The 26982-nt window shown below is 39.6% G+C and overlaps 1 protein-coding gene across 2 annotated transcripts in view; it reads right to left on the minus strand.

The window, feature by feature from the left end:
• TCAIM (T cell activation inhibitor, mitochondrial) overlaps window positions 1–26822 on the minus strand; it is a 41790-nt gene extending 14968 nt beyond the window's left edge. Inside the window, exons 1-6 of one of the 2 annotated variants that reach the window (XM_032459067.1) lie at window positions 26603–26822; window positions 17402–17474; window positions 12802–12937; window positions 10559–10712; window positions 7536–7788; window positions 1061–1183 (exon numbers count right to left, since the gene is read on the minus strand). In XM_032459067.1, coding sequence (XP_032314958.1) covers window positions 1061–1183; window positions 7536–7788; window positions 10559–10712; window positions 12802–12937; window positions 17402–17442 — 707 coding nt within the window. In that variant the 5' untranslated portion in view covers window positions 17443–17474; window positions 26603–26822. Of the gene's footprint in view, window positions 1–1060; window positions 1184–7535; window positions 7789–10558; window positions 10713–12801; window positions 12938–17401; window positions 17475–26097; window positions 26465–26602 lie in introns of those variants that run through there. The other variant, XM_032459066.1, reaches the window with a different exon arrangement.
• Between the last annotated feature and the right edge of the window lie 160 nt (window positions 26823–26982).

A 26982-nucleotide genomic window follows, 5' to 3' on the forward strand; every position in this document is an offset into this window, starting at 1 on the left:
AAGCTCGGCCTAAAACTAGTGATGCGATGGTAAGAGAGCGGCTACAGACACCCTACACGTCCCCAGTGTAAACGCTTTCCTGCGAAGTCTGAATTAGCTTAGACAACTATGATTTGCATATACAAGAACAGAACATATGCGTACTATCCGTATTCTGCAAGCACAGGAGAAAGGTGCAGTCATGGTGCCCAGTCATTTGGTTCAAGATAAGAAAAAAGTCTTGATAATAAGGGTTGAAAACAACAAAACAGGCTACTGCGAACAGTAATAGAAATTTAAGCACTCAGACCAGATGACAGTATCTCAGGGCTCTTGGGGGCGGGGTGGGCATGACAATCACGTGACCCCTCCTTTCCCCTTCCTTAGGGTCGTAACAGCTGTTAAAACTTTTTATAATAAACTTCAGCACGTGTGATATCTAGGTTTATAAAAACTTACTTAAAAAGTCATGTTATATGGTGACTATAAATAACACGGTATTACATTTTTGAAATTTGCTGAAAGAGTAGATCTTAAAAGTTCTTATCACAAGAAAAAAAATTTCTGTAACTATGTATGGTGACAGATATTAACTAGACTTACTGTAATCATTTTGCAGTGTATATAAGCAATGAATTATTATGTAATACACCCGAATTGTTACGCCAATTATACCTCAATTAAAAATAAGAAAAAAAGTCATGCTATGTAACACAGAACCAAAGAATACAACATTTTTTCTCTCCCTTCCTCTTTTTAAACTTGAATACCAATCTTACATGATGGGGAAATAATTATATTTTATACATTATGTGCATATGGAAAAGGATATTTTCTTACAAACTTATTATGTAAAAAACCAGTTATTATGCTAAAAATGTCAGTATCAAAACCTTACTTCACTATTTTAAACAAGAAATTCCTAACAGTTTTCTTAAATAAACATTTGACTGTTTTCATAAAAAGGTAACTGAAGAATATTTAGTTACCAGAATAATTAAGGATGCAAATATTTAACTGTTGAAACCTTTACCCACATGCTTATTTTACTCTCTAAATTAGGTTTTCTCTCCTTCATTACCTGATGTCTGAGAGCTGCAGCTGATGGGACAGTTCATCTTTTAAACGATCTAGTTCTTTTCTAAGCGGCAAACTGTTCTTCAGCTTTTTAACAGCACTTTCCCCGTTGTTATCTAACCAGGACCTAGAAGGGAAAACAGACACACACTTTGCAGTACTAACTGTAACGGGAACATTTCTACTACTCCAAGACGTGCTCAGCACCTTAAAGCAGCCCCCATGTAAACTGAGTTTCCAGTCAAACATTTTACTGAAACTTAAGTACTCTTACCAAGTCTGTTCATGTAGAATAAATACCTACTTCTAAAACAGGTCTCTTAGAGAACTGCCAGCAGCTGTTAAATCACATTCTGGTTATGACAAACAAATCAGATTTTAACTATGCCAAAACTGTCACTAGATTTCCAGAGGTGGGATGATTTTTAAAAACATTAGAGATGCTTCAAACCTCACTTATGGTTATTGCAACTGTCAGCAGGCCACACGAGATGGTCACTACTTCAGTCCCGCACACGCAGGGCGGCCGCCCTCCTCCTACTGAAGCAAACGAGCAGATGCCATTTCAGTACAGCTGGGCTGCGACAAAGTCAATCTGGAGAAGCATCTCAGGGTGCAGGCGACATTTAAAAGGCAATGTTTCCTGACGAAGGAACTCGTGAAGATTACTTTGTGGATTCCTTTATTTTAACCTTGGCTATTAGTGCCCCGAGCTCTCCCCGCTTTCTCCCTCAGCTCTCTATCCCATCCTTCCGCGGCTCAGATCTGACCCATCTCCAAGTCTCCAACCACCCGCACCCCTCGAGTGGGTCCGTTCACCCCTCTGCTTCTCCACACCCAACTGAATGCCAGCTCTCAGGCTCATCTCAGCCACTTCAGCCTACGATCACCTCCTCCCCTCTTTTATTTGCTCCCCATCAACCATATAAGAGGCTCAGCAGAAAGGAAAAACAGTCTACAGAGGGAACACGCACATGTTGTGCGGCACCCATCCCGGGACATCTGACATCTCCTGTGGGATACTGTCGGGGTGGTTGGCCGTTAACAAGTAACACTGCAGAAGGGCTCACGTCCATCTCAGAAATGCGTGCCAAACACGCCTTGTAAAGGTTCCTTTTAATAGTCATCTTAAAGGTTTTAGATGTTGTGATCTACAACATTTAAAAAATTATCAAGACTCACAGAACCAACCAAAACATCTGTATGTACCAAATCTTTCTCCTGAAAGCCTAACAGCGTGTTGTACTGGGAATACGAGGATGACACCTGCAGTAAGGAACAGAGAGATAAGCAGCTGGAACAGAATGTACAAGCTTCTATGAGAACAGAGGAAGAATTAAGTCTGCTTGGAAGGTTCTACAGAGCAGGTGATATGGGACCTGGAACCTGAGAGATGGATCAGATTTTTTCAGGCAGATTGGTGACAGGGAAGGGAACACCAACCATGCTGGTGCACAGGGAACTGTAAGATGAACCAACGTGCCCAGATCACATGATGTCTGGAGGGAAGGGGGCATGAGATGAGACCGGAGAGGCTTCTGTGTCTGTGACCATAAAAGGTCTTGCACACTGGGGAAAGGAATTGGGAACTTACCCTCCAGGTAAAGGTGTTCCACCTTTTTTTTTTTTTTTAATTAAGTATAGTTGATTTACACTATTGTGCTAGTGTCTGGTGTTCAGCCAGGTGATTCACTTTTATATATATATTTATATATAAATATTCTTTTCCATTCTGGTTTGTTACAGGATGTTGAATATTGTTCCCTGTGCTATACAGTACAACCTTGCTATTTATTTTATATGTAATAGTTTGTTTCTGCTAATCCAAAACTCCTAACTTATCCTTTCCTCACCAGCTTAAAGGTGTTCCTTTAAGGAACATGTTTTTGATTCACTAACTGTGTGTAGTCAGTAATAATTCTTCCCACCCCTCTTTAAGAATACTGGTAAAGATTCTGTCATTTCTGCATGTGTGAGAAATAAGAAAATAAGTAAAAATATCTTACTTTATATCACTGACTACTAATAGCTATCATAATTTTTCAACCTTTTCCTCATTTATTAAGTAATACATGTTAATCAATTTACTTTAAATCATTTAAGAAAAAGGATGATTTGTTGACATATGAATTACCAAATGGCATACTGTGTTTGGTTTGTGGACCAAATGTTTTAAAATATAGACTGAATATAATCTGATGATTATATATTCATGACCTGATTTTTGGAATTTTTACATTTCGTGTATAAAATTTAAGTGGTCTGGTTTAACAATTTTTGTGTTTTGTTTCTAACAAAATGAGATAAAAATGAAAGTTCAAAACACAGTATTTAATTCTCTACCTGTCTATGCAGATATTAAACCTAGCTACAAAGATAAAGACATGTTTTCCAGCTGACCCCTGGGGAGTCAGCAGCCGTCGCGCACAGGGAGCACCCGGATCCTGGTTTCTAAAAATCATTCCCTACCAGAAAGAACCAGGGCCTCTCGGCAAAATGGCTCCACCCAACACTGCATGGCAGGGACAGTCCACATGAGCCTGGAATATCCTGGTGAACCAGAGAGTGAGAGAGCCCTCAGAGGATGATGGGGACAGAGGAGCCTGCTGGAAGGGATGACAAGATTAGAGAATTATCATTTGGAACCACCGTCACAATATGAGATTCGGGCGAAAATCATCAATGAATACTTGAGGTAAGGGGCAAAAATGTGGCAAGTAGAAGGACACATACTTTATCACAGCCCTATGTAGCTCCTCAAAAGAAACTAACTGAAAGGAAAGACAGTGGAAAAAACTGGGAGACACCACCTTAATCACATGGTTCAAGTCAGTATCACTAGTAATAGGCTCAGTCAACATCATATGCCTCCGACATAATCCACTGAAAACAACACACGTCACTTTGGGGGTATACCTGCCAAGTATGCATAATCTGGCTCTAATTATGAAGAAATTATCAGATAAACTCAAAATACTCAAGCTGAGGGACATTCTACAGAATAACACCACAGTGATAAAAGACAAGAAAACACCGAGGAACCATTCCGGATGAAAGGAGACTGCAGACACTGAAGTTACGACGTGCAGTTTGAAGGACACTGACTTGGCCTATGAACAAGAGGAAGCGTGAATAAATGCCTGACAGGAGTTAAAGCACGATCATAAACTTCCCCAGCGTTGTGGAGAAGTCATTCCAATGCTGCAGTCGTCCAACGTGGTATTTCCTGGACATTCGGGCTGATTCAGAACTTAGACATTGAGAGTGAAGTAAAACTACCTGAATAAACTTTAAGTGGAAAAAATGGGAGCCTGACACTTACTGACATGGCAGAAGCTGGCAGAACAGTGTTTTCGATGGTTTTTCTAGTCCCATGACACCCTGTTCTTAGTGGGACAGACACTACACAAGGGGTAATTTTGTTTAGATACATACGGATCCTGTTGGGTCCTTCCAGATACAAATTCTACCATTAAAATACATTTTTGTTATATTATTTGATAATCAGAGAATATATGCAAAATATGGAAATACTAAAAGTCACAACACAGAGTAGCATTTCCTACTTTATTTTTAGACTGGTAAATTTTCTAGACTGGCATATAATTAAAAAAACACTTGAAGCGTTAAACATTTCATTTTATCCTTTTTATACAGTATAAAGTGATTCTGCAGTAAGATACAGCACAATTTGCTGGGAAATTCAAAATCACACATGTCCTAGGATGTAGACTGAAATGTAATTACCAGGTACAGTGAGAAAATAGATTAAATGGAGCTTTTTATGACCTGGTAATTCCTCTATGTGGTATCTTTTTAAAAAAAACCTGATTTACTTTCACAATTTCTGTGTTTTATTTCAAAATGGTGAGAGAATTTCAGCCTGCACTTCTCTGCAGAAACAAAAGCAAAATTACTTGACCGTTCACACTAAATAATACTGCTATATTTTTTAACATTACGTTCTGAGATATTAGAAATATCTTAGTATGCTTTCAAGAATAAATTTCGCTCAGGTGAATGCAATTTGTAAATCAGGTGAAGATCAGTTTGATGTAAATTTGCAGAATCATCATCATTTAGTATGTGCTCCTTGTGAGGCCTATTCTATAAACTGCAAATAGAATACAGATGAGTCAAACAATACAAGAATGAAAATAAAGACAAACAGACCAGAATGCCCACGGTGGTGAACAGGTTCTGGCCGAGTTACAGGTACCCTCAATCTGATGAGGGGGCAGTCAATCGACTCATATGATTTGGAAGCTCTCATATAGTTCAACAATTTTATAATTATTTGCAAAATAATTAAAAATTTAAAAAATTAATAAAACAAGGTACCATTCTGGCTTTGATAACATACATTCCTGGAATCCTTACTGGGAAGAACTTAACATGAAACAAAGTGCTGGACCAACCTCATCAGGGGGTCCCTCAAACTGGGCAAGGTCCACATTTGGGAAAATGTCCAGACTGGCTGGAAGGGGCTCTGGGCCTATGTGAACACATTGGAACAGGGAAACCGGGTGAGGCTATGGAGATAAGAGATGAGATCTCCCAAATTTGTACAACTCTCATTACTGGGCATCGGCACTCGAAGGCACGCTGGTAAAGGCAACACAGATTTTTCTGCAGCATTTTATCTCCGTGACAATTTACTCAACGTGCCCAAAGAGCAGGATGTATTCCTCTTGCCCTTTTCACTGCAGAGCCACCCTCTCCCATCCTACCCAGCCTGGACTATCCGCTCTAAAATTACACTCAGTAAGCTAAACTCAGACTCCACGAGGTGTGATGATCTGGTTCGGGAAAGTCACTAAGACAATAGCAATGCTCAAGAAATCAAACCCAGGGGCCTCTAGTCTAAGAATTAAAAACTAAACAAAACAGAAATCTCTAACTAGCAGATTTTAGAAGACAGACATTGAGGAGGAAGACTGAAGGTGATACCAGTCAACTCTCAATCCTCTCCAGCCCAAGAAAAATGCAGGGAAGTAAAAGATATGGACATAGCATTATACCAAGAACCAGCCACAACCCCATCCCAGCTCTTCTGTAAGCAACTCTGAATGCTGTCTGTTTCACTTAGGAGAATTCTGTATTAATTTGAAATCACAGTTTTAAAGCGAATGCAAGATTTCTGTTTTAAACAAGGCTAAAACATGTAATGCTCCACCACTGTTAGTTTTATCTGGCGAAGCTAAGAAAAGAAAGGTTCTATCTGGCTAATAATGGGTTTGTTTCAATGTCTGAGAAGATAGCTACTGACAAGTGGATCTGGATAATGATGGTCAGTACATTAGAAAGTTAAATTTCCACTGATTTCAATTTCTAAAGCTGTGGTCTATTTAACTCATGTTGCTATCCTCTTTAAGAGTGGACAAATCCAAATGAGCTTGTCCTGGTTAACTGTCAACATGAGAACTTGAATTTAAAACAAAGTACACCTCTGGAGGAAATCAAGAATTCATAGTAACACAACTCATCTCTACACAGAAATTTTCCTTAAGACAAAGCAACTGTTGCTAAAAACAGGAGATGTTTTTCAGTAAACACTAATGAAATCAACAGAGGTATTATTTTAAAAAAAAAAATGGCCCTCTACATCATTGCCAGGTCACTTCTACCCCTACCATCTATATTAAACTACTTCACATTTCCATTTGAAACCTCAGTTCTCCATCCCGAGCCTCCAGCACTTGGCATCCACACTTACTCAAAAATCCTTTAATTCAGTGTAATCAAAATGCTGGATGGGTTTTACGAATCTATGAAGCAGATTAGCAGAAAGAGAGATGATTAAAACATGTGTCCTACTCTTAAAAAGCTAACTCTCTAAGGGGGAGGGTATAGCTCAGTGGTAGAGCGTGTGCTTAGCATGCACGAGGTCCTGGGTTCAAGCCCCAGAACCTCCATTAAAATAAATAATAAAAAAATAAAATAAAATAAAAACCTAATTAACCTCCCCCTCTAAAGACACAAACAAAAAAACCCACTCTCTAGTATAGTGTAATATAATACAATGGAAAAGAGTGTACTTTGATTAGAGACTGAGGAGTTTTACAGGATGAACTACATACAAATAAGGACACGATAAATACTCAGCTTGGACAAGGAACCCGGTGGGACCCCACTTATCCTGGTGAACTGGCTCTTCAGTTTCCACCCATTTTCATTACTGTGCCAGTTGCGCAGTCTGAGTTCTGGGTCCTTAGACCCTTTACCAGGGGTAACTTGGGGAGTAGAATTTTTAAAACTTAAACAAAACAACCTCCTGCATGTGTTTGGTATCAAAAGTTCAAAAGGCCAAAAAATCAAATACAATTAGAAGTATTCCGGCAACCTTAAGTAAGAAACATGAAATTTCTTTTTTGTAATGGTTACTGGATTAGCTATACTTAATAGCATTACTTTGCCTGGAAAATTAGACTTTAAACATGACCGCAAGTACGTTTAGTTAAATAAAAACTCTTACATACGTTAGGGTTGTTTCCGTTCTCCAGACTTGCTCGAGGTCTTCGTCTGGGTCCTTGAATCCAGTGAAGGAGTAGTAAGACTTGTCCCATTTGATGGGCCTGTCAGACATCCCTTTGGCCTCTTTGAGAGGCTGGGAATGCACATTATTATTCAAGCTTTGGACATGTTCAGTAGATAAACTGCAGGAGTTGAGAATATACAATACTGTGCTTAGCAGATCTCTGGTGTGCAAAGTAAATCTGACTGCTCGAAACCCTAGAGAATATAATTCCCCCAAACAATTAATACAGAGGGTCATTCGCTTGACTTTAAAAACATTCTTTAATATAACATTTATAGAACCAAAATCTTTAAAAACACTCCATTACCGATTAAAATTCACCCTATTAGCAAATCAGCTGTAAATAGAAAACTCTGTCCCTTCTCCAAAACTGTGCCACACTACCCTAAGCTTCATGAAGTCCCTGAATTGTTAACCCCTTTTTCTAGTTTAGCACCAGTGGCCAGACCCACCCCAGCCCATGAGGGGGATTCATATTTTCAATGCTCTTCATAAATTTGGTCTCTACAGTCTAAGGGATGGACAAGCTTTCCTATGAGCAAGTGTCCCCCAAGACAGTTTCCAGCGCTCAGTGCAGGGGGGAGGGGGAGGGAAGGGGAGGGCGGAGGGAGGGGGAGGCTATCCTGTGAAAGTGGTTCAGAGGAGAGGGGCCAATTCAGGCTCAGTGGTCACAGAAACTCATCTCAACTTTTCTCTCTGAGTTTGTCCTCATGCTTCCCCATCCAACTAGCTAGTGACTCACTATTTTCAGAAGCGACTCAAAATTCCCTAATTTTAAAAAAAGTTAGTGCTTCATAATCCGATTAAAAAAAAAACTGGGAGTGGGGTGGGGAAGTAATTAGGTATGTATGTATATATATATTTATTTATTTTAATGGAGGTACTGGGGATTGAACCCAGGACCTTGTGCATGCTGAGCATTCTCTCTACCCCTGAGCTATGCCCTCCCTTTCCCAAAAACTGTTTAAATTGGTTTAAAAAATTATAGAAGTATTACATAAGTATATCCTTATTGCAAAATTATATAAAGTCAAGTCTCCTGTTGACAGGCACACAACCTCACACTTCCACTCAATATAACACTATTAAGTTAGGTACACAAGCATTTAGATCTGCACTATCTAAAATCTGATAGCTACTAGCCATACGTGGCTATTTAAAATGAAAGTAATTGAAATTAAATAAAATGTAAAATTCAGCTCCACACTAGCCATACTGCATGCAAGTGCTCAACAGCCACACGGGGCTAGTGCCGGCCGTGCCAGACGGCGCGGATACAGGACATTTACATCACCACAGAGAGTTCTCTGGGACGGCCCTGCTCTGCCCTTTTCTGTGCTCTTTACGTTTCATGCGACACATATGCTCATGTATCTGCACACACCCACACCCTGGTGTCAACTGTTCCTTTTAAGTACATAAATGGTACCCGCCTGGATCCATTACTTTGAACTTGCTTTTGTTACTGAGCGTTGGCGACCCTCCCATGTCTGTATGCATACATCAACATCTTTCTTTTTAGTAGCTACACACTAATCTATATAACGAATGTGGCATGATTCATTCACTACTTCCGAAACTGATGTGCATAGAAGTTGATTTTAATTTTTCACTGTTCCACACAAGGCTGAAATGTGTCTTGTCTTGGCCACTGGTGACAGACATCACAGTCTACACCAGTCTCAGAGCTACCTACCATGCTCACCACACAGATTTATGGCGTCTATGATAAGCAAACTGAGAAAGATTTTTTTAGTTGAATCACTGCCAGTAAAGTGAGAAATACTAGTTGGAGAATTATTCTAGTTGGTGAAAGAGGAAAAGAAAATTCAAATTCCTGCATTTGATGTTAGGAAGAAATAGTTTATCCTTAGAAGAGATAAGTCAAGGAATAAATCTTAGTTTCTATCTTATCAATCCCATTAATTACTGAATGCAATGCAAAGGCTGCAATACAGTGTGGAATGCCGGTACCAGATCGCACATGTCTTTACTGGGAAATACTACCTAATTAAGTTTGCATTTGATTACTCAGGTTAAATCTTTTTATATGCATATTGGCTATTTATGTGTGTTTTTCCTGAACTGTCAAGTCACTGCCCATTTTTTGTAACAGAGCTACTGTTTTCTTTTTGACTTCTAAGAACTCTTTATGTATTAACATTATCTTGTTGTCATATATGCTGAATGTTTGCTCACATTTCTAATTTATTTTTTTATAATCTGTTTTTATTTAATAAATGATTCAAGGTTAACCATCAACTCAAAGTATTTTTCTGTTAGCTGGAGCTGACTACAACTGTTTGTTTCAGCATTAACTCACACAGGAAGCCCTCGGTAAATCTTTAAATTGGTTTAAAGTTCTTGCTAAAAATAAAATTATTTCCTCAAGGATCACTAAAAGGATGGATGTTTACAGAAATGACAGAGCCATATTTGCCCTTAGTTTTAAATATCACTGGATCGTGGCTAAAGCTAGTGACAAAGGACCAAACAGAAGGCTGTATATTAAGACTGACTGGATTTTAGAAACAGCATGAGGCTGGAGTTAAAAGACCTGGGTTAAAGATCTCTACTCTGGTCCCAGGACATCACTAAGTTACAAGTGGGCAAATACTACCCATCTCACAGATCCTTCGAGGACTAAATAAAAAAACATAAGCTATATTTTAAAAAAATATAAACTGTTATCTACATGTTTAATGCTTAAAAATGAACTGAAATAAGAAGGGGACAAATAGGAACACTTCAGTTTTCTGGTAAAAAAAGAAAACTAAACATAAAAAAAAGGCTTATCAAACACAGGCAGCCAGAATTAGAATCTAATTCTAGGAAAACACTCAATTAAATGATATTATTTTCTACACCCAAGCCTTTAATCCAAAGTTATTCTGGCACTGTCAGACAGAACAGACACGTATCACACGAAGCTTGCAAGGGACACACGAGAAATAAGACACGTACCGGAAGTGCTAAAGTGCTCCTGGCCATCGGAGGAATTCTGGTCTCTTTCTCTTACATAAAACATGAGCTGAGTTGGTTTCAAAGACTTGAAGCCTGGCTTCTGGAGGTTTTCTAAGTAGGCACTTAATCTCTTAAGAGAATTTTCATTGACTTCCTGGAAAAAAATATCAAGGGGCATTTACACACAAAATAGAACAAGGACACATCATAAATTCTCTCCTGACATTTTAAACACATTATTGAGTGTATTAAAGAATTTAGTATTAAAAAAATGTTGGGATGCCATACGTTCTCGGTGAAGGGTAAAACTGTATTCACATCTGACAGCAGGTGACAGAATGAATTCTTTAAGAAAATGTGGCCAGGAAGTACTAGAAGCAAACACAGCTCTGTCCTTTATAACCTACGTGTGGAAAAAGCCTAACTATGACCGAATGTCCCAAAGTAACACATGACTGATAAATCTAATTACATAAAAATTTAAAAAATGTAAAACAGAACACATTAAAAAAAGAACGACACACACACACACACATACACACAGTAAGCAGTCTACAGACAAAAACTGGGAGAAAATATATGGAAGTTTTTCATACCAAAGAGCTAATTTTTCTCTGTGTAAAGGTCTTAAGACACACATCCAGAGACTGGTTGAATTATGGTATATTCTTTTGATGGAGTCTGCACCACCCAAAAACAAAAAAAAAAGAAGGAACGAATGTGACACAGATGATATTTAGGAACTGATACGGAGTGATTTCCAGGATATATTGTTAAAAGAAGAAAGAAAAAATCCTTGGGGGCGGGAGCCAAGATGGCAGAGTAGAGAGACTCGCAACTCACCCTCTCCCACAAATATACCAAGAATTACATCTACAAACCCACTGAATCGCACAGAACACCTACTGAACTCTGACAGAGTGTCTCTCATTTCGAAATACAGGAGGACTCTCACAAAATAGTGAGAGAAAAAAGGAAAAAGAAAAAATCGGTGCAGAAATGGTCCTGCAGGGAGTTTGCAAAAGATGAGACTGATGAGAGCTTAACGTCCAGAATATATAAACAGCTCATACAACTGAATAAGAAATAAAACACACAGCCCAATCCAAAAATGGGCAGAAGACCTACAAACAAGCAATACTCCAATGAAAACATACGAATGGCCAGCAGGCACACGAAAAAACGCTCAATATCGCTAATTATCAGAGAAATGCAAATCAAAACTACAATGAGGTATCACCTCACATCGGTCACAACAGCCATCATTCAAAAGTCCACAAACGATAAATGCTGGATAGGGTGTGGAGAAAAGGGAACCCTCCTGCACCGCTGGTGGGAATGTGGTTTGGTGCAGCCGCTATGGAAAACAGTATGGAGATTCCTCAAAAAACTAAAAATACACTATCATAAGATCCAGCAATCCCACTAGTGGTCATATATCCAGAGGGAACCTTAATTCAAGAAGACACATGCACCCCGATGTTCAAAGCAGCACTATTTACCATAGCCAAGACACGGAAACAATCTAAATGTCCACTGACACATGACTGGATAAAGAAGCTATGGTATATTTGTACAATGGAACACTACTCAGCCATAAAAAATAATGCCATGTGCAGCAATGTGGATGTACTGGGAGCATGTCATTCTAAGTGAAGCAAGCCAGAAGAGAAAGAAGAATACCACACACCACTTACATGTGGAATCTAAAAAAAGACAAACAACAAAAAACAGATCAACGAACTGATTTATGAAAACAGAAACAGACTGAGAGACACAGAAAACAAACTTATGGTTACCAGGGGAGGAAGGGGGTGGGGAGGGATAAATTGGGAGTTCTATTTGCAGATACTAACTACTATATATAAAATAGATAAACAACAAGTTCATACTGTATAGCACAGGGAACTATATTCTGTACCTTGTAGTAACCTACAATGAAAAAGAATATGAAAATGAATATATATATGTGTATGTATGACTGAACTATTATGCAGTACACCAGAAACAGACACAACACTGTAAACTGACTATACTTCAATTAAAAAAAGAACAAGCCTTTTTAAATTAAAAAAAAAAACAAGTCTTAGTTTTAATTTTCATATCTACAGTTCAAAGCACTGATCACACCACCATGACAATCAACGCAAATTTACAGAACTCTTCGTTGTATGCTAGGTCAAAGGTAAATAACCTAAATATGCATACACTAAACATTAGTAAATAAATAAATAAATGTTTACCCTTTCCCGGGGGTGCTGTCCAAAGAAATCTGGATGCACAGCAAAATAGAAAGGCCTTAAGGCGTTGACTGCTTCAGCTCCCGACAAGGCTCTCGAGTACAGAAACCAGTATGGAAATATCTTCCCCAGACATAACCTTTTAAAAAGATGTGGAGTTGTCATTCACCAGCGCGCTGATACACACAAATCCTGACTGTATAAAGTGACAGTAACATTAAAATGACTACGTATGGAAAATACCACAGACACAAGATAGAAACCAAAGTGTAAAACTTTGTGGTTTTCTGAAATCCACAGAAGTTTTAACAAGCAGTCAGTGCCACATGTTTTCTAATGCAATATGATGATGCAATATGAGAACATAATATTTAATAATAATAAAAAAATTTCCCCTCAAAAGTCTGCCTTGAACTATTAACTGGCTTCACTGTAAATGACGATTTTCTAAATCATTTTCTTCTTCAGATTAAAAAGAAACCCCAGTATCAATAGTGTAATCTTTTCTTTACAGTGAAAAATATTTTGAGAATTGTAATACTTAGCAAGACGTACAAGACGTCTCAGTTCATTTCCTCATTACTAGTATGCTAAAATTATTCTAGTTGGATAACTTAACATTTTGTCCTTAAATTTTGGCATAACTCACCCGGGGGAGTTTTTTTTAAAAAAAGTAGTTTTAAGTCCAAATAAAATTATTTGCAATTTCCGGGAAGCACTTCCATGACATCTAATTTTGAATGTGGTAATTTATCTTTTCCATTCTATGATGGACTATGAAGGATACTGTGCACGTTTTGGTCTCGTATGTGAGGTAAATGTACCCAGTCTTTGGAAAAGTGTTTCAGTTTTTGAAACGACTGAGGTTACAGAATCATTTCTGAAGATTTTTTTTTTTAATAATTGGGAGATCACCATCAGATTTTCAGATGACCTTTTGTTTTCTGCCTTTTTACAGGTCCTTGAACCTTTTATAAAGTCAACATATAGGCTGTGCATTAAGGATTCTAACAGGAGTTTAACAGTAAAGGAAATGAGCAAAGTCCTCGATGGGAGGCAGTGTAAGTGAACGTTGGTGACACCTGCACTCACTCCCCGCCTGAGCCTTAGTCCCCGTTTCCAAACGTCTGATGGACACTTAGCTGTCCTGCCAGCCTCTCAAATGTTATGTGTCTAAAAAAAGGAGCAGAGGTCATCATTTCCTTCCCAGCTCGGCCTGGATACAAAAGGCAAGGAAGCAGTTAGACGGCTCTATCCAGGATTATCGTCCTCACTTCTGTTACCGAGGTGCCGCTTTTCTCAGAGCTGCTCACGCACATGACCCGAGGGTTACCACTGCCCCAGTTTGCTCAGCGCCCCCTCCCTGTTTTCACTCCTGAAGTCTTGCGTCCTCTCGCTTTACAATGTCCCTTGAAATCACTCCTTCCCATTTTCTCTGCCACCAATGACCACCGCAGAATTGGACTACGTGGCTTTACGATCAGTACGCTCTCCTTTTTTGTTTCCCTAGCCACACTGTGCACAGGTTGATTTTCCTAAAATCCCACGATCACTGTATTCCTGACTGAAACACCTGTGACGGCGTTTCAGCTCCGGCAGATTAAGACCCACTCAGCCTGGTACGTCAAGTGCTCTCCAGTGACTCCCCATCTATCCTTCCAACTTGATCTCCAAGCACTCCTTGCAGAAACCCTCAGCTCCGCCCCCTGTGATCTTCCTCATCCTGCCCTTCTCTATCACTTCTAAGTCCTAATAAACCCTCCCCATGCCCACTTCCCCTGGTCCAAATTGCACTCGCTCACTCATTACTGCCTTCCTACTGTGTGCCAGGAGGCCATGGGCCCTTCCCCTAGAACTCCTCTTTTGTATCCTCATTATAAATAGTCTTTCCCTCTTCTAAACTCTAATAAAAGAAACTGTGTGCCCCATATACATGGAACATAATACCACAATATGGAAATGCTCTAGACTCTTCCTCAACTACCACTGCATCCCTGAGGACAGTGAACATGGTTAATAGGGATTTACTGCTGTCAGGGAGGTCAGTGTGGGTCTGTTGGAGAGCAGGGGCCATGACAGGATGAGAGGGGCCGAGGATTCCTGGGAAAGGCAGAAGGTAGGAAGAGCTTTCAGACCATAGTGCAGGCCTGACGCCTACAGAGGAGAAAGGGGAGAAAGGAACACTGAGGGGGGTCTGCGGCTGCAGCCCCATCCCAAGGGTTCAGCCATGCCACGGGGAGTCCTTGAGCCAAAGCCCCCCACTGCAGGTGCCCTGTGTCCTGCTGGAGGGAGCCTGACTTCGTGTTCCTGCCCTGCTGAGCCACTGAGGGCCTCAGGGCAAATCCGTGTGGACCCACAGGGGCAGGGGGGCTCAGCAGCTACCACCACAGGGACTGGCACGTGCATTACTGCTCATGTGTGCACAATGAATACACAGTGTTTCATGAAAGGAAAAAAGCCAAACAAGAAAAACTAAATCAAGGAAAAATAAACCCCATACAATATTGTGTCACTTTAGATTGAGCAAATTTGGCATGCGTACATCTAGATGTATAAAGAGGTGTTAGGAAAGGGTTAGATTCTGGAAAAACGAGTCAGTAGAACAGCAGACTTCCTGTGTGAAGGGCCAGAGAACAAGAGTTTCAGGCTTTTCACACGGGAAGCAGCCACAGGCAAGAAATGAAGGAGTGTGGCGGGGCAGATCAAACTTCATTTACACACACGGTCCATGCAATCAGCTCAGTTGTGAAATCAACATAGTAACCACGACCAACGTTAAAAAACAAAAAACCCCAGAGAATATTTCCCGGAAGAGAAAATATTACCAGATACTGTGTGTGGCAAGGGTAACTCCTGTTAAGAAACTTTTATTTTTATGAGTTGTGATTAAAATATAGTTTTCTGAAGGCCAGGATCAAAGGAGCTGGGAAAGCGTGTCTCCAGTACACAAGTACTATCACTATCGGTGGCGTGGGGCTGAGGAGGTGGGCGGCCCTGAAGGAAATGGCCCAGGAAGTGTTCTAAAGCCCAGTCCTCCTGGCTCCTGCGGATCAGAGCACGAGGACACCACACTTTTCCTGGTGTTCTACAGCTAAACACGATGAACAGCTCAACATCCGACCAACAACCTTTCTGGACATTTTCTAGGATCTCAGTTTCTCTGTTTCTCTCTCTCTCCTTTTTAACAATTTTTTGTCATAAATTCAATCAGAGCAAGTCTCCCTACATTTGGTAATTCTCACCATAAACTGAGTTGGTAGAAAGACTGAGTTGTTCCTCCTAAAGAAATTCCTTTTAACAGTGACCATTTACTGAGATATTCATGTACGTAATAGCCATTTAAAGGCACTAATTATTGCCAAATATGTTTTAGAAATTTAAAACTTCACATGTCATTTTTATTCAACAGATCAAATTTTATTTTGGTTATATACTCTGATCCAGATAAATATTTTATTTAAAAGAAGTTGTGGTATATTTATACAATGGAATACTACTCAGCCATAAAAAGAATAAAATAATGCCATGTGCAGCAACACGGATGGACCTAAAGATCATCATTCTAAGTGAAGACAGAAAGAGAAAGAAAAATACCATATGATATCACTTATATGTGGAATCCAAAAAAAAAAAAAAAAAAAGAAAAGAAAAGAAAAAAATAGGACACTAATGAACTCATCTACAAAACAGAAAGACTCACAGACATAGTAAACAATCTTACAGTTACTGGGGAAAGGGGGTGGGAAGGGGTAAATTTGGGAGTCTGAGATTTACAAATGTTAGCCAATATATATAAAAACAGGTTTCATAAAATTTCTTCTGTATAGCACAGGGTACTATGTTCAATATCTTCTAATAACCTTTAATGAAAAAGAATATGAAAACAAACATATGTATATATATGCATGACTGGGGCACTGTGCTGTACACCAGAAACTGACACATTGTAACTGACTGTACTTCAGTTGAAAAATAAAATAAAATAAATACTTTATTTACCTGTTTTGACTTGACTATCAAGAAGCCAGAATGAAATCTAATAAGTAATTGTTTGATCAGTTCTATTTTTTTTTTTTTTTTAACAAAAGAGCTCCTTTCTCTACAGGGCATCTGGTCTCTATTCTGATTACCCTACATGTGCCTGTTACTGTGCCAACCAAATTTTACTGCTGAACTCCTTAAATCCTTTCTCGAAGTGCTAGATAGGATTTAGATTATACACACATGAACAGCAAATGTAGCAGTCAGATGACCTTATAACACAATTCCAATGTAAAGTGGTTTTCTATACGACAGCCATAGGCTTGCGGGCGATGTGATAAGAACTGTGCTAAGGACAAACTTCTACCTTTTTTCTATCTTAAACTTTTCACACTGAACTGTCCTGAAAGATGGTATTCTTTTCACCTTCTATTCCAAATGGAACTCGTAGAAGAAAGATCTGGATATGCACATGAATTTTTTTTTTTTGATTCCTGCCCTCCACCATAATATCCACAAAATATTTAGAATTTGATAAATTAGGATAAATTGAAATTAGCCAAATACATAACAGATTCCACCCCGTCCCTACACTAGTTACAGCTTGAACCACGAAACTTACCTCCTCACAGGTCTCAGGTGGCAAAACATTTCTGAGTACATATGCAGATCAACTCCCGGGCACCCATCAATTGCTGAAAAAGTTAAGCAGATACCAATAATGAGTAAGTGGAATTTAAAATTAAAAACACGTTGCCATTTGCATTAATGCCCCCCCAAATGAAATGCTTAGTTATAAATCTAACAAAATATGTATAGGATCTACATGAGAAAAACTATAAAACTCTCATGAAAGATATTAAAGAATTAAATAAGTGGAAATTCCATGTTAATGGACAGGAAGACTCAATACTGCCAAGACATCAGTTCTTTCCAACTTCATCTGCAGATTCAATGCAATCCCAACATAATTCCAAGCAGGTTCTTTTACAGATATCAACAAACTCATTCTAAAGTTTATATGGAGAGGCAAAAGACTCAGAATAGCCAACTCAATACTGAAGAGGAGTAAAGCTGGAGGACTTACACTGCTGGACTTCAAGCCTTACTGTAAAGCTACAGCAATCACGTTAGTGTGGTACTGGTGAAAGAACAAATGGATCAGTGGAAGCGAACAGAGAGCCCAGAAACAGACCTACAAAAATACAGCCAACTGACCTGTGACAAAGGAGCAAAGCCAATACTATGGGGCAACGATAATCTTTTCAACCAATGGTGCTGGAACCACTGGACGTCCACAAGCAAAATTACTAACCCAGTCACAGACCTTCACAAAAACTAACTCAAAATGGATCAAAGACCTAAATGTAAAATACAAACCCATAAAATTCCTAAAAGATTACCTAGGAGAAAACCTCGATGATCTTAGGTATGACAGATGACTCTAGATACAACACTAAAGGCACGATCCATGGAGGAAAGAACTGAAAAGCTGAATTTTATTAAAATTAAAAACTTGTGCTCTGGGAAGGACAACGTAGAGAAAATGAGAGGACAAACTACGGGAGAAATTATTTGGGAGAAAATATTTGCAAAAGATACACGTATCTGACAAAGGAAGCTTTCCAAAACATACAAACAAAACAAAACAAAACAAAAACCCTTAAAACCCAACAATAAAATGGACAATCCGATTAAAAATTCAGACCAAACACGCCTCATGAAAGATGACATACAGATGGCAAATAAGCATGTGAAAATACACTCCACATCATTTGTCAGCAGGGAAATGCAAATTAAAACAGCTATGAGATAGCACTATACACTTAATAGAAAGGCCAAAATCCAAAACACTGACAACATCAAATGCTGGTGAGGATGCAGAACAACAGGAACTCTCTTATCATTGCTGGTAAGAATGAAAAGTGGTACAGCCGCTATGAAAGACAGTCTGGTGCTTTCTTACAAAACTAAAGGTACTCTTACCATATGACCCAACCACCACATTCCTTAGTATTTACCCAAATGAACTGAAAACTTATGTCTACACACAAACCTGCACATGGATGTTTACTTTTATTCGTAACTGCCAAAACTTGGAATAACCAAGATATCCTTCAGTAGGTAAACAGATAAACTACAGTACATCCAGACAACTGAATATTATTCAGTGCTATTACTATTATTTCATGAGCCCTCAAAGCCATGAAGAGGCATGGAGGACATGTAAATGCACATTAATAAGTGAAAGAATCAAAGAAAAAAAAGAAAATGAATACATGTATGTGCATGTATGACTGAAGCATTGTGCTGCACACCAGAAATTGACACAACATTGTAAAATGACTATTCAATAAAACTATATATTAAAAAAAAAGTGAAAGAAGACAATCTGGAAAGATTATATACTGTATGATCCCAACTATATGACATTCTAGAAAAGGCAAAACTATGATGATAGTAAAAAGATGAGTGGTTTGGAGGGGAAGAGGGACGAAGAGGTGGAGCACAGAGGATGTTTAGGGCAGAGTCACTACAACGGTAGATAACACGTCACTGTCCATGTGTCCAAACCTTCGGGGTGTGTAACACCAAGAGGCAATCCTAATGTCAACTATGGCCTTGGGGTGATAATGATGTTACTATAGGTTCACTGATTTTAACACATGTACCCCACAAGGGGTGGGAGTTGTGTGTGGCAGGGAGGGGATATGTGGGAACTCTGCGCTTTGCTCACTTTTGCTGGGAACCTAAAACTGCTCTAAAAAATAAAGTCTAGTTTTTAAAAAGGTTAAGTAGGTAAAAGGAACATGATTTGAATCACATGAACTTTTCCAACAATTTAGAGCTTCAGCAAGAATTTCAATGAAACTATAATCTCCAACGTCAACTGACCAAGTGATTTAAAAAATCCTATGAGCAGTCTCTTATAAAAGTCTTGAAAAGCCTTTTATTATTTACACAATAATCACCAGGTAAAAAGTCCTTTTCTGCCCCCTGCTTCTGAAGCTCTGAGCTTTCTCCATGCCTCCATTCTCACAGACTTGCTGAGCAGTATACACATTGAGAACAAACCAAAGGGCTCAAGTCCTGTTCTGTCAAATTTTACACATTAAACATGTTTTTAAAAAATATTTTCATAATTAATGAAATAATTTCATAATTAATATATCTGAACCAAGGTAATGTAATGAAACATAACTGTCATTAATAGAATGATAGGAAGATGTATTTTAAAGAAAAATCAAGAACGGCCTATTAAAAAAAAGTGCATTTTCAAGCAACAGTGCATAGTTGTATTTATCTTCTGGTTGACTGCTGCGGCAAGAGTCTTGTGGATACACTGTGTCACAGGCATTCATTTAAATGTTTAAAAGGGTGATTTTTACTTAACCATTCACCTTGCTATTCTATAACACAGACACCAGAAATACTCCTCCCATTTGGAAGATTTCTGAGAATAAATGGAGACACACTGAGGAAGAAAGAACCATTCTGATTAACGTTTCAGTGCTGCCCATGACGAACTGAAATCTCACCAAAGGTCATCACAAAGTAACTGAACACTGCACTTAGGTAAGACGGCACGGGTACAAGGCTGGAAGCTTGCAAAGAAGAGATGAGAAGCACAACCCTGCCCAGTCCAGACCTAGCTCTCTCTAGGTGATAGGTAGCAAGTTCTTTCCCTTTTCTTCTTATTGCCTAGTCTGTTTACAATGAACAGGTGGAGTACGTTCTTAAAAATTAACAACAAAAAAATCAGTGCTTCTAACACACAAAATTAAATGACAAAAATGAATCCAGCAGGGACGAGTGTCATTCACTCAGTATCTAAGACAGGCCCCCAGCTCTGGGAAATGTGTCCAATGACAGTCCTTGATGATGGTCGCAATCTAGCTCAAGAAGAAAACAGCTTTTCCTACTTACACATAATGATGTTCCATTTTTTTACATTATTAAGAAAATTTATGCCACTTAATTGCAAAAATACCAATAAATGAGCTAAAACTGTGGATAAGAAACAAGGAATAGACTCAAGAGGCACATGATCACCCGAGTACAAGTGGGAAACAGATGAAAGAATAATGCAGCCAAGCTCTAACCAAAATCCTTTTTTCGGCAGAAAATGATCCTAAAAGCAGCCCTGAGAAGTCAGAAGGACTGAACAATGAAGGAAGCACTTAGGCCTACGATTACAACATCAGCAAAGTAACCTGTTTTATCGGTCTCTTGCAGCAATGTTTTAGAAGTTCATGAAATCAAAATGTCTCCATCCGATGTGCAAATGTAGGCTGTCCAACAGTCATGCTCCGTGCCGGATTTTCAAAAGCAAGGCATCAAAACAAACAAAATGGGGGAAAGAAACTCACGATCACTGATTTGAAATAAAAGAGGTGTTAGGAAGTTTAAAAGTTCAAGTATACTAAAAAGGTAATAAAATTTTTTGAAATCAACTTAGAAAAGACTGACTGCCTCAAATTTGATTCACAAAGAATTTGAGAGGCAGGCAGCCAAGTTATACTGCTTAGGAGTTTACAGAGCTAAACATCTATGAATAAAAACTGGTAAGAGGCTGATTGAGCCAAGAAAGCCACTTACAAGATTTATCTGGAGTTACTTGAGGATTAGTCTCCGAAGAGTCACTCACAGCAAAGTTGCAAAAATTAGGGTATCTATCCTTAATGACTTTCAAATACTGAGCATAAAATATGTTGTGCAGAGAATTATAGAGCATGTTTTAGAAGTGTTTCCATCAAAAATAATCAAAGCAACAACAAAAAGTTTTGTAGTTCAAAGTACTGGTCTTTACTTGCCCAGAAAAATTACTCATTCACTGTTACTTTGTATTCATAGGGATAATTAAACTTAGTACTGAGCAATGACTAATAAAGAACATTAATACTTGGAAGTGTGACAAGAGATTCTCCCAAAGAAAATAAAATGTTCTCAAATACAAGTCTGAATGTTAAATCAAGGTCTCCAGATAAAGAATTTTAAAAAATTAGGCTATTATAGATTAAGAGTTAGGTGTTTTTCTGCCTCTTTTTTTGGTAAATAGGCTATTTCCTAAAAAAAGGTTCACGCTGCAGTAAAGAGAATGAGAAACTACGCTTTGCTTTCTAGTAAGGTAGCTACTAGCACAGGTGAGCACTACGAACTGAGATGTGTTTTAAGTGTAAAGTGCCTACTGGATTTTAAAGAATGCAAAGTATCACGTTAATAATTTTTTATACTGATTAGATGTCAAAATGGTAACTTATTAAAATTAATTTCACTTGAACTTTTTGCTTTTTTAAAAAAAAAAGCAAAACACAACCAGCTTTTACCTGTCTTTAATTTTCAACCAGAAAACTTTAAATTCCATCTGTGGCTCACATTATATTTCTACTGGACCACGTTGATGTAGGCCAATTCAAGGCAAATTGAACACGACATTGTCAGAGAAGGCAGTCCGCACAATGGTTAGGGAGGCTGGAGCCTGGAAGATCTGAATTCAGATCTTGACTCCATCACTGCCTAGCTGTGTGAGCAAGGACAAATTGCTTCACCTTCCTGAGTCTGTTTCCTCATCTAGTAAATAAGACAGATGGTCCAGGAGCAGTTGGTTTCTTTAAGATGAATTAGCTTAACTTGTGTGTCGTTGGTAAGCAGGGGGAGAGATGTTACATGCATGTTTCTCCCCAGCATGTTAATGATTGGAAATGACCAGAGGTGGGCTTTCTACAATTACAAAACACTTAATAGAAAAAACACCTGAATGTCCCCTAGCAGTTCTTTCCTTTGGTTTAAGAAGCAGACAGTTAGTGGCTTCAACTGTGTCTGCATTTTTCCACATCAAGCCATCTGGGAAGCTGCCAGTGCAGATGAAAAACCCAGAAATTTCCACATGTCTTGTTTTGAATGGTAGCCTTGGCTAGTGTATTAGTGTGCAGAATGCCAAGATTTCCAGCATATATATCACAGGAAAAATACCTGTGTCGTATGTACTATCACCACAAACTGCCCTAAAATCAAAATATAAAATTTGTCATTAACTTAGAGAATATTTGGGGCTAACACCATACTATAGTCAGCTGGGCAGGAGTAGTTTGCTCAGAAACTTTGTCTTTGCTGTAGAAAATGTCTACTAAGTTACTGAATTTTATTGAAATTTGTCTTGATTTTATAAAAAAGGAAAAATGACAATCCTAATATTGAGAACAAGGACTAACAAACTTACTACAAATGAAACAGCAATAAATATGTGTATCATTGTTGGCTTTTATCTGATGCTCATTAGACTGAAGGTATCTGGACTGTGTATTTAAGAAAAAAAGGCTGCAAGACAGATTTAAAATGCTGGAAATATTAATTAAAGATTGTTTCTAAAAGGTGAAATGTAATCTTGAACATTTTAATTATTTTTGAGCTCTCTGGATATGGAATCCTGCATCTGACTTTTGTACACGTTTCTAGGAGGACATCATGTGAAAGTAGGTGTTACCTCTCTCATAGGATTTTTGTGAAACTTAAGCAAAATAATGTGCGTAAGTGACTTAGCAACATCTGACAAACAGAAAATTCGTAAAAGTGGTAACTGTTGTTACTTAACTCAGAGCGTATAAAAACCTGCAGAATTCTTTTTTTTCCCCTTCTAATGAGAGCTCATCTATAGACAGAGCACACAGTTAAATGCAACATTTTCCCTGAAAACAAATTTTGTGATAGGAAAACTCAGAATTATTGCAATAAGGGATCGATGCCTGAAAGTCTTAGAAAGACATTGTAAGGCTACAGACAAGTCAAAATGCACAAATGAACAATTTAATTTCACAAACTTTAGCTAACACAGTGAATCTACCCCCAAACAAGTAAATACGGCTTATTATTCAAAGACAAAGAAAGTTAGCACTTGCTTAATAATAAAAACACTAAGCTTTCACAGTGGTAGCACTTCTCATTTCAAAATGGAAAAGAATCGAAGTGGGTAAAATAAAGCATATTGTGCCGTGGCAACCGCCTTTTTTATGAATTAATATTGGTTTTTTAAAGACACTGTTTCTCAACTGTGAGGTGGAGGGCCAGTAGGAGAGGGTACATGACTTCTTTTTGCCAACAACCCTCCCTTCTCACCCAGCAGTGGTATTTCTATAGAAAAATGCCTACATACATAATAAGAAAGACATTTATTTAATAATTCTGATCTACACTCAAATAAATTATTATTCTAGGATGACCATTTCCTATTTAAATTCTTGGAAAAAACTGGTTATTTCCCATAAGCTCTCCTTTAAAAGTGGGCTCTGACAACTAAGTAACAGGGAAGATGTGATCAGATCAGGATTCAGTTTTGGAAAAGGCAGAAGAGATAAGAAGGCAAGAAAGAGAAGGAACCATCCTTTAGGGCAAGTGGTTCTCAAGCTTGAGAACCACTGGCTTTAAGGAATCCTGATTCTATCACGTTATAGGACGGAAGCGGCTGGTAGGAAACCTTTAAGCTTTAATTCTTTAAATACAGTTGCTTAATACAATTTTAGGAAAAGATCTTTAGATACCCGATTGTATGCTAAAAGTCAAATGAAGATTTTAAGTTTTGCTTGAACTCGTTCTTTGTTTCCTGTGTGGTTTACCCATTTTTTAAGATGAAAAAAAAAAAAAATCTAAGCGTAAATAAGGTTAAAGGCGGGCAGGCACAGCTGCTTGCCCTCTCCTGTGCCACAGATCTTGGGTTAGTCCTCATCTTTACAAGACCAAGCACCCAATTTTATCACTTTGGCCAGAAATAAACAGGCCCTGGGAAGACGAAAGATAAGGGGCCTGACTGATAATTACCAATGTCAACTTTTAAATTTACTATGAGAAATATAATTGCTAAAAAGGCCAGAAGATTCAGATCTGTGGTTCTTTTCCTTACAGGATCAGCTACACAGAAAATCAAATTACTATCAGCAGATTGAAGAGCCACTGCTTCAGAGTTGAACTGGGGCTCCCATTTGCTAGTGAGAGAGTCCCAGCGCCTGGGGCATCCAGGTCAACTGCAAGATTCTGGTCTTCAATTCATACATGAGTGGTTCTTGCCCGTATTCAAGGTAGCCACTATTCTTCCATTAGGAAAAGGCCTCAGGCATACTACAAAATAACTAAAAAGTTTCCTCTGTCTTAACCACACCTGGGAGAAACTCTGGGGCCTTAACTCACCCAACTCATCAACAGGCATTTACCCAAGCATTTATGTGCCAGGCTCTATGCAAGTACTGAGAACAGAAAAACATCAAGACAGTCCCACCTCTCCAAAAACTAGAAGAGAGAGCCGGAGTGAAAGAACACACAAAGCAGACAATTATAAAACACTGCAGCAAGTGAAACGACTTTGCCATGCAGAGTGCGCGGGGAAACTCCCAGCTGATAACACTTAGAACGGCTGGGTTCTGGAAGGTTTTTCCGAGGAGATGGTATCCTCTGGACCTCTGGAGGGCTGGAAGGATGCAGTTCATTTACAAACCATCGTAAATGGCTGCTGTAATCCACTTAATAGTGTAATTACGTTCTATTTCATAAAATGAAAATTTCTGATTTTAACTGTGCTGTTAAATTCTGTGCTGTTAAATAAAGGGAAGCACTAAATCTGTGCAGTTTCAAGTCAAATTTGGCAGAGATATCTAAATTGGTGGAAAAGCCAAATTATGAGTAGGTTAAGAAAAACTTTTGTTTAAATTACTTTTTATAGAAACAATGTTTGCCAAACAGAGGTCTTCGCACTGATCTTTGGCCATTTGGCACAATTTTTATTTGAAAGTAACTTATTTTAACAGAGTTAATAGCCTCAGGCGGCTCTCATTTAAACTGTGACTTTTCTTAGCAACTAACTTGTAAGATTTTAAAAAGTAGTTTGTTCTATCAAGGAGAGATAAAAGCATTCACTGCTTTTCAGTTTAATACTTCTTAGGTAAGAGAAAAAGGCAAAAGCCCAGCAAAAGCAGGAAGCCCTTTGGAAAAAATTAGTAAGTTACAGCAAAGCAAAGTATCTAGGTTTTTAAGCTTCCTTTTCTAAATCTTTTGCTATGAGATGTGAATCACAGCAATTTCCTACGGTAAGTCAAAGGCTTACCGTACCGGGGAAATGTGATAGTTGGAAACAATAAAACGTTAAATCGTCTTAGGTCTCTCATTTCAAAATAAGTTAAAACAGATGCGATACGGGTACTCCAGTCCCTGGCATTGCCTTAGTTCAAAACTTAACCCGACGAAATAAGGTGACTCTGAGCCCTGCCCGCAAAGACCCCCATTTCTGCCCCGAAGGCACAAACGGAACCCCCCTCCACTCCTCCTGCTACTTACATTCCTGCAAGGGTCCGCGCGCCGCTCTTTGACCTGTTCCACCTCCCACCAGACGCCAGGAGTAAGGACGGTTGCTCCTCCCGCAGGGCCGTGCAGGGCGCATGCGCACCGAGGCTCCAGCGCAGCCAACAAGGGCGCGCCGCCAGGCCGGGCGCTCCCGCCAGCTCTCGCCCCACCTGACGACAGACTCCTACCGCTGTGCTCCCTGAGCCCCACCCATGGAATCTCAGCTGGGGGCGCACTGCTCCACCCGGCCGTCGGCGCCGGCCGCGGAGGTTCGCTCGAGAGAAGCCCAGGTCCTCGGCCCGGCCACAGACCGTGCCCTCATTGGCTGAAGCGTGCCGGTCTTCCTCTGCGGCGCCTGCGCGCGGCCCGAGAAGCGGGTTAAAACCCTAGCGGTCCTCAGCCCCGGGTTGACGTCAGCAGCTGGTGCCGGGTGACCGCGCCGCCTTCCCCGCAGCTTAGAAGCCCCCCCCGCGCCCCTGCCCCCACTCCGCCTTCTTACCTCCCTGTCCGGAGGGGGCTACGCGCACTCCGCTGAAAGCTTTGGGAGACGGGAAAGAGCTCTACGGGATATGAAGGACGAGGCTGGGGGGGAGCGGGGAGTCGGAAGATGATTGGGCGGCAGGTGGCCCGGCCTAGCCTGAGGGTCTGTGGGGAGGGCGGGGAAAGAAAGGCAAGCAGGCACGCGCTGAAGCCGGGAGATGGGAGTCGGGCTGGAGGGCACGCGCATGCGCGGGCCCCGTTCTATAGCCCGGCCCGGGTCGCCCATCCCCGGGTGCAGGGGAGGGACGAGGCTGGCTTGACGGATCAGCCCGCGAGCTTTCGGAGCTGAGAGCTTCAGACTTTAAAGGTCTTATTGAAGGTTGTCCTTTGGCTTTCTTT

This window comes from Camelus ferus, chromosome 17 (genome assembly GCF_009834535.1).
Source record: "Camelus ferus isolate YT-003-E chromosome 17, BCGSAC_Cfer_1.0, whole genome shotgun sequence".
In the NCBI taxonomy this organism is placed as follows: Eukaryota; Metazoa; Chordata; class Mammalia; order Artiodactyla; family Camelidae; genus Camelus; species Camelus ferus.